The following is a 7,595-nucleotide window of genomic DNA, read 5'->3' as shown; positions in this document are numbered from 1 at the left end:
AAAACGGAGCTGCTACATAATACCTGTCCTGCTGATCTGATTAACGTTGCGCTGTCAGCAGCTACTGCTACAGAATCATAGAATCATAGAATATCAGGGTTGGAAGAGACCTCAGGAGGTCATCTAGTCCAATCCCCTGCTCAAAACAGGACCAACACCACCAAGAAGAAATGAAAGACCTGAAATCTTGCATCATTGGATTCGGGGCCATTTTCAAGCATGCAAACAAGTTGAAGGCTTTGTTTTACACAGTGCGAGAAGAATACAGAGACAACTGCTGCTTACTTACCCCTGTTGTGCCACATCAGTGGATGAGCTTGTACTTTGCTACCTGTCATGTAAATAACATGTAGCCTGGGCTAATGCATCTCCTTGATCACGGGTTCTCCACCTTTTTCTTTCTGAAGATCCCCTAAACATGCTATAAAAACTGCAGGATCTGGGTGGAGGGGACTTGGGACTCCAAGGCAGGAGGGGACCTCAGGCATAGCGTAGTTTAACTTCTGTATTTGGGGGGCAGGGGCTGGTGGGGCTCAGGCCATCTCCACATGGCAGGGTCCAGGGAGGGAGCGCAACCTCCACCCCCTAACTCACCTGTCTGCGTCGTGGTGGAGCAATGAAAAATTATAACTCAAGGGGTGGGGCTCAGCTCAAAAAATTTGAAAGTTGCTCAGGATGCATGCGCCGGGGAGCTAGGGGCTGTGTGCAGGGAGGGGATAGCTAGGGGCTGCGTGCGGGCAGAGGGGTAACTCAGGGTGCAGGGAGGGGGTAGCTAGGGGCTGTGTGCGAGCAGAGGGGTAGCTCAGGGTGCAGGGAGGGGGTAGCTAGGGGCTGCGTGCGAGCAAAGAGGTAGCTCAGGGTGAAGGCAGAGGTAGCTAGGGGCTGTGCAGGCAGGGGGTAACTCAGGGTGCAGAGACGGATTAGCTAGGGGCTGTGTGTGGGCAGAGGGGTAGCTTGGGAGGGCCCCCTTGTCATCACTGCTACCCAAGGACTCTGCATCCTCTGAGCTGGATCCCCCTGCCTGGGGGGCTATTACTGACTGCATGAGCAGTCAAAGTGGGCTGGGAGCTTAGGAGCAGCTGCAATCCCAGGCAGCAGCAGGAGACGGGACCACCGCTGCTGCCTGCTCCATGGCACCATCCAGAGCAGCAGCTGCCCCACACTGCCCGGCTTTGACTTCCTGCCGCCACAGGTGCTGGAACTAGGTGTTGAAGTGGATTACATTCTATACATGGTTTACAATTTGGTTCAATGGCTCTCAGCACCCCCACTATAGAAATTGTTCCTGCACCCCTACCCGCCTCCGACCCCTTCCCTTCCCTTCTCTTCCCCCTACCCCTTCAACTCCACCCTTGGGCTCAGAGCTTTTGCCCCGCTGAGAGCACTGGGGCTCAGGGCTTCAGCCCCACAGCTCCCAGCTTTAGCCCTGCATGGGCTCCAGGTTTCAGTCCCTCGGCTTCCAGCTTCAGCCCTGCAGGGGGCGTCGGGGCCGCCACAGACCCCCGATTGAGAATCACTGTCTTAGATCATGCTGAGTTTGTTGGTTCTAAAGCAGAAACTCTGAAGAGGCTGGCAAATAACTGAAATGACCACCAGATTCTGCGCACCAAGGTAATTTCATAATGGAAAACTTAGAATCACTGTGTAACACACAGAAAACACGAGTTTTCTGCAGTTACTGCCAACACGTTTGCCACTACAGATATTTACTGGATCCTAACAACCAAAATCTCAACTAAATTTAGCACAAAAGCTGCAGGAGAAACATACGGTGAGAAAACTCAGCTGTTTTTGGAAATCCTTCTGACCCCCGTAACATGAGAAAACTAAAAAATTGTTCAAAAGCTTCAACACAACGCTCAGTGAGAAATGGGAGAGAACTGTGACCCTGAAATGTTTGGTATGTCCAGAATTGAAACAAAACCAAATTGCAAAATACCAAACTTTCTTGTGAAACCCCAAAGTTTCAGCCAGCTCTAGTTGTGAGTGTGACCCTGGCAGGAAGCAAGAGGCAGGGCTTCCTTTTGAATGCAGTACTTTTTGGGGAGAGAGGCCATGTCTACACTAAAGAGCCTACAGCAGCACAGCTGTACTGGGAGAGATCTGTCCTGTCAACATAATTAAACCACCTCCAACAAATGGCAGTAGCTAGGGTGGCGAAAGAAGCGCTCCCACCACCCTAGCACTGTCCATACTAGTGCTTCTGTCGGTGTAACTTATGTTGCTGGGGGGGGAGATTGTCACACCCCTGAGCTACATATGTTATAGTGACAGAAGTGCTAGTGTAGACATGTCCTTTGATTTCTGAATAAGGAAACTGCCTGCTGTTGTTTGTTTCTGCTGTGTTCATGGAAACAGGCCTGTGCGGCCATTCTTTGTAAATGAACGGGATTGCACCAAGGAAATAATGACCCAAATAATCAGTTTCTTCACCTAAAGTCTCTTTAGACAGTCATTTCAATACCCTCAGCCAAGTCCATGGAGCACGTTGAAGACAGGGACTGAGACCTTGAACTTGTTTAAATTCTATAGGGAGCCAGAGTAGGCAATGCAGGACAGGTTTGATGTGTTCATGGTAGCCAGTTTCTGAGGAGACACACTGAAGCATTTTGTACTAGTTGGAGTTTCCTAGGTGCTGAAGGCTTCAGGCCCAATATATTGCCTGGTTGCTGCTTTGTAACATGCAGGAAAATAACCTGCTAGCAGAGAGATGTGGAGTTTCCCCATTCATCAATGCTTAGTGCAGGAATCAGGACTCCTGGGTTCTGTGCTGACTGAATTATTTATACCAAAGCAGGAGGGGGTTGCACTATTTGGCAGTGCTGCAGCTTCGCTGCTAATTTTTATTTAATCAAACCCCAGCCACAGGGCTATGTGCAGTAATGTATCCAAGAGTGGTTTGTTCTGGCGTTTTAACCACCTATCCAGGTTGTGCAACACACTCTGAAGAAGGGGAGCACTGAACATGCTCAGGCTTGTCCCTTCAACCTGTTCCCAGTTGGAGCTAGAGGGGTACATAGGTCCCTGCACCCATGCTGGTCATACAGGCAGTGGGGCTAGGATCAGGGCACAGGCAAATCTGACCAGCATATGGGACCAGTTCACACAGGTCTGGGGCTGCCCAGAGCCACTAGCTCCTTCTGCTTGCCCTCTGATCACCTCAAATACCACTAGTCTTCTTCTCCCACTCCTAGCTTCACCTCTGTCTGTTCTTCTATTGCCCTATGCATCTGTCTGTCTATCACCATAAACACCTGGCTATCTATTTATCCCCATTCACTCCACACCACCACCACCATAGAGTCCGACAGATGAATTGACTTCAGTTTAAGTGACTGACACTGGAATGTGTGTGGCCTTAGCTGGGGAATTTGAAAACATTTCCCATGTAAGCCACTGGGGATTTATGTAAACACAATGAAGCAATCACATGGGCGCAGCGGAGGATCAGGAAAGGCAAAGAGGCCCTTCACCATGCTAAACCAAGAAGTGTATTGTATTGAGTTTTGTATTTTACAGTTCCTTGTGTGCAAAGGGTCACTTTTCGCCCCCCCTTCTGTGGGGATGAGCCTGCCCTCCCTGAGATGGCCAGGAGGACTCCATCTTCCCCCAGGTCTCATTGTAGATAGTAGCTGCTTCAGAGTTAATGTGACAAGGGGGCCACAATAGATAGAAACAGGCTCCAAGGAGATGAATTAACAGAAATGGGAACAGAATTCAGGATTCCTGACATCCAGCCATTCCCACAGTCAGGAATACAACCCAGGCATCCTGACTCCCAGCCTGTCCCAGAGTTGGGAATAGAATCCAGGAGCCCTGACACTCAGCCCTCCTTCACCCAATCTTGTCACTAGAATCCCCACTCCCATCCCAGAGCGAGGGATAGAACCTAGGAGTTCTACTCCTACTCTGCTGCTACTCTGAAACCTAGGAGTCCTGACTCTCAGCCCCCCCCCCCAAGATCCTATTGTCGTCTCTAAATAAAACTTGTGACCCTTTTGTCATTAGACTGTCAGATAGCTTTATTCAGGAAAACCTGCTCCCAGCACCCTAAGGTGCAATCCCACTAGGGGGACAACACTCCCCCACAGTTAAAGACCCACTTTGGAGCTAGTTAAGAAGGAGAAGCAGTTGCTCACAGAGGATTTCAATGAGGTGCTAAATCTGCAGGGGCCTAATGTGACTGCAGTACACCGCATCTAGCAGGTCCAGGGCATCCAAAGGTGCTCCTTCATCTACTTCCCACATTGCATCCTTCCACCCACTGTGAGAGGTCATGGCCCTCACAGTGTTTCCTCCAGGCCAGCCTGAGAAGGATAAACAAAGAAAGCAAGATCAGCTGGCATTGAGAGCAGTGCTGTCGCATGGGGATGGGCCAGTCCTAAGATGCAGCCCTCTGGGCGGGGCAGCTGGGTAACAGCTATGCAGGGTTTACTCACCAGGCTCTGAGATGCAGCTGCCTTTCGGGTGGGGCAGCCAGGTTACAACCACACAGTGAAAATGTATGGGGATAACTCCCAGGGTGCTGAGCAGTAGTTGCCTCCGGGGTGGAGCATTTGGGGAACAGCAACACTGCATAAGGATTGCTTGTCCAGCACTGAGATGCAGCTGCCTATGGGCAGGGCAGCATGGTAACAGCCTTGTTGCTCTGTGGAGTTTTGTCTTTTGTTTGGTTGTATAAACAAAGTACTGCGCTACACTGTATGTTTTCTTTACACTGCATTGTATCGTGGGGTTGTCTGGTGTAGTGCCTTGTTGCACTAAATACAGCTGTATAACATTGTGTTTCATGGCATTGACTATGTAGTTCCGTGCTGTAGCAGTACATTGTGTAAAGCTGTATAGCGGTGTGTAGTGCTGTGCGGTTTCATGTTGCGTGCTGCAGAGCTAGGTGGGCAGCATAGTGCCATGTTACCCTGTGCTGCATATTTTGCCATGCACTGCTACACTGGCACTCCACCCCACCCCTCCACCAGCTCCCCCTTACCAGGCCCCCATTCCCCTTGGCTGTTGCACAATCTGCATGGCACACACGATGTCATCGTTGATGTTACTGGTCAGCAAATCTGGTGGTGGGGAAGGAGAAGAGAGTGAGGATAGGGCATAACCCTTGGAAGCTCAACACTGTAGCATGGGAGCCCTGGTCCTCCTAGCAGGAGATACCACCATTCAGCCAACCAACCCAGCCCCCATTGTGCTGCCCTCTGCTGTCCACTGAAGGCAAGGGTGACCTTCCTTTGCCATTCCAAAATGTCTTGGGCCTGACGTTGGTTCCCCTGACTACCAGGAGGACTTGCCCCCTACAGGCCCCACCCTGCTCCCTGCCGCACAGGTCTCTAGCACTGAGCCATGGCCTAGGGGTCAGGACCAGGACTGGAAAGGAGTTACTCACCACTGCAGTGCATGTGACAGAGGTTCCGGGCGGAGCGCTTATAGTCATCACACCACTGGCGGCTGTTGATCTGGAAGATGCCGTTGTCAGTGCTGCCATCAGCTTCATGATCCACGGTGTCCGTGTTGAACCGGCTTTCATGGAACGCCATGCACAGCCCTGGTACAGGATTTAGTAATATACGGGGAGGGCGGGGGGAGGGATATGCACAGAGCCCCATGCAGGATGGGGCTGGGGGAGTAAGGTGACCAGATGTCCCGATTTTATAGGGACAGTCCTGACATTTGGGGCTTTGTCTTATGTAGGTGCCTATTACCCCCGACACGGTCCCCATTTTTCACACTTGTTGTCTGGTCACCCTAGGGGGAGGGATACGCATCGAACCCCATGGGGAGGGCAGGGGGAGGGATACGCACCGAGCCCCAGGGGGAGGGCAGGGGGAGGGATACGCACCGAGCCCCAGGGGGAGGGCAGGGGGAGGGATACGCACCGAGCCCCAGGGGGAGGGGAAGGAAATATATGTACAGCCTCATGAGGAGGCCAGGAGATCACTCACAATCAGCCAGGCTGTAGCCTCGGAACCCATCCATCCCTGCCTGGTGCAGCACCTGGGCCAGCTCGCAGCGCCGGAAGATCTTTCCCATGTTCCCCACAAGGAGGCAGGCCACGATGGACAGGAGCACGAGCGCTGCCATTCCTGCAGTGTGGCCAGAGCTGGAGGCTGCACTCTAGGTGATGTCTGAGCACAGCTGGGGCCCCAGGCCCAGCACAAGCTGCTTACACAAGGTGCACTGTGAAGGAGGAGGCAAGCAGTTGGGTTAGTGTCTGTTGTGGGACCTTACCATCAGCAGGGCAACCATAGTAATGAGAGCCTGGAGCCTGTCTGCCCACTCTGCTGGGCAGCCCTCAGACTAGGCGCCATGGCTAGGCCAGCGAAGAGGGCCCAGGGGGCCAGCACTGCGTGGAAGCTGACAGCCCCGGGGATCATGGAGTGTTGTCAGGGCTGCAGGGGTGCTGATGGCTGTCCTTCCCCCTTTGTGGGCCTAGCTGGAATAGGAACTGTGAGTTTTGGCCCCTGCCTGGATTCTTGGATCCCGTTCCAGATAGCTGCTCACTGGGCCTGTGGAGTGTAGAGCAGCAGCAAGTCCCAGATTCCTCCTGAGTGCCAAAGTCAGGGCTAGTGTTCCAGAACCCCCTGGGAACTTGTGATGTCATGGCTTCACTGCTTCTAGAACCTTCCCTGTCTGAGGCATGGGTCTGTTGTCACTACTGGGCCTACAAAGTGTACCCTTACTGTGAGCTCCAAGATAAAAGTATGGTTCTAGCCCCAGCTTCAGGGGTGGAGCCGGGGAGTATTGGTCTACTGTGTTAAAGCTGATCAAGTACAGCTACACCAAAAGTTCTAAGTTACAGTCTATCTTTCTCCTTGTGGTGACAGACAATTCATATCACTTCTAGGGTGCAACAAACAGAAAGAAAAACAACAGAAAAGTACCTGGGGATTACAGTGGACGAGAAGCTGGATATGAGTCAGCAGTGTGCCCTTGTTGCCAAGAAGGCCAATGGCATTTTGGGATGTATAAGTAGGGGCATTGCCACCAATCGAGGGACATGATTGTTCCCCTCTTTTCGGCACTGATGAGGCCACAGCTGGAGTACTGTGTCCAGTTTTGGGCCCCCCCCAGTACAGAAAGGATATGGACAAATTGGAGGGAGTCCAGCGGAGGGCAACGAAAATTATTAGGGGGACTGGGACACATGACTTATGAGGAGAGCTGGAGGGAACTGGGCTTATTTAGTTTGCAGAAGAGAAGAGTGATGTGGGATTTGATAGCAGCCTTCAACTACCTGAAGTGGGATTACAGAGGATGGAGGTAGGCTGTTCTCAGCGGTGGCAGATGACGGAACAAGTCTCAAGTTGCAGTGGGGGAGGTCTAGGTTGGATATTAGGAAAAACTTGGAATGCTCAGCTTTGTGGTTCACACAGCAAGCTTACACCCTTCTCTGAGAATGTATTCATCTTTCATATGGCAAGAAAGGTGATTAGAGATATTCAAATAACCTAGTCCAGATTAGTGAGCCAGAGGGCACCTTCGGAAATGGCTTGATGTAAATCTGATATGCCAGTAGCAAACAATCAAAGTGAGCACTGATTTACAGTGTGGTCCATAATTTGTGACTGGTGTCAACAGTCATAATGTGT

At 51.7% G+C, this 7,595-nt stretch overlaps 1 protein-coding gene across 1 annotated transcript; it reads right to left on the bottom strand.

Annotated features, from left to right (window-relative positions):
• Positions 1-5,384: 5,384 nt before the first annotated feature.
• Positions 5,385-6,087, bottom strand: LOC311513562 (sperm acrosome membrane-associated protein 3-like; the record flags this gene model as incomplete). The annotated part of the gene is made up of 2 exons (XM_084615483.1): positions 5,385-5,551; positions 5,949-6,087. The coding sequence occupies 2 exons, from the start codon at positions 6,085-6,087 to the stop codon at positions 5,385-5,387; spliced, it is 306 nt and encodes a 101-aa protein (XP_084471609.1).
• Between the last annotated feature and the right edge of the window lie 1,508 nt (positions 6,088-7,595).

This window comes from Lepidochelys olivacea, assembly GCF_965140295.1.
Source record: "Lepidochelys olivacea isolate rLepOli2 genome assembly, chromosome: 27".
Classification (NCBI taxonomy): domain Eukaryota; kingdom Metazoa; phylum Chordata; order Testudines; family Cheloniidae; genus Lepidochelys; species Lepidochelys olivacea.
Note: the sequence above shows the minus strand (reverse complement) of the source record. Positions and strands in the feature narration are given on the sequence as shown.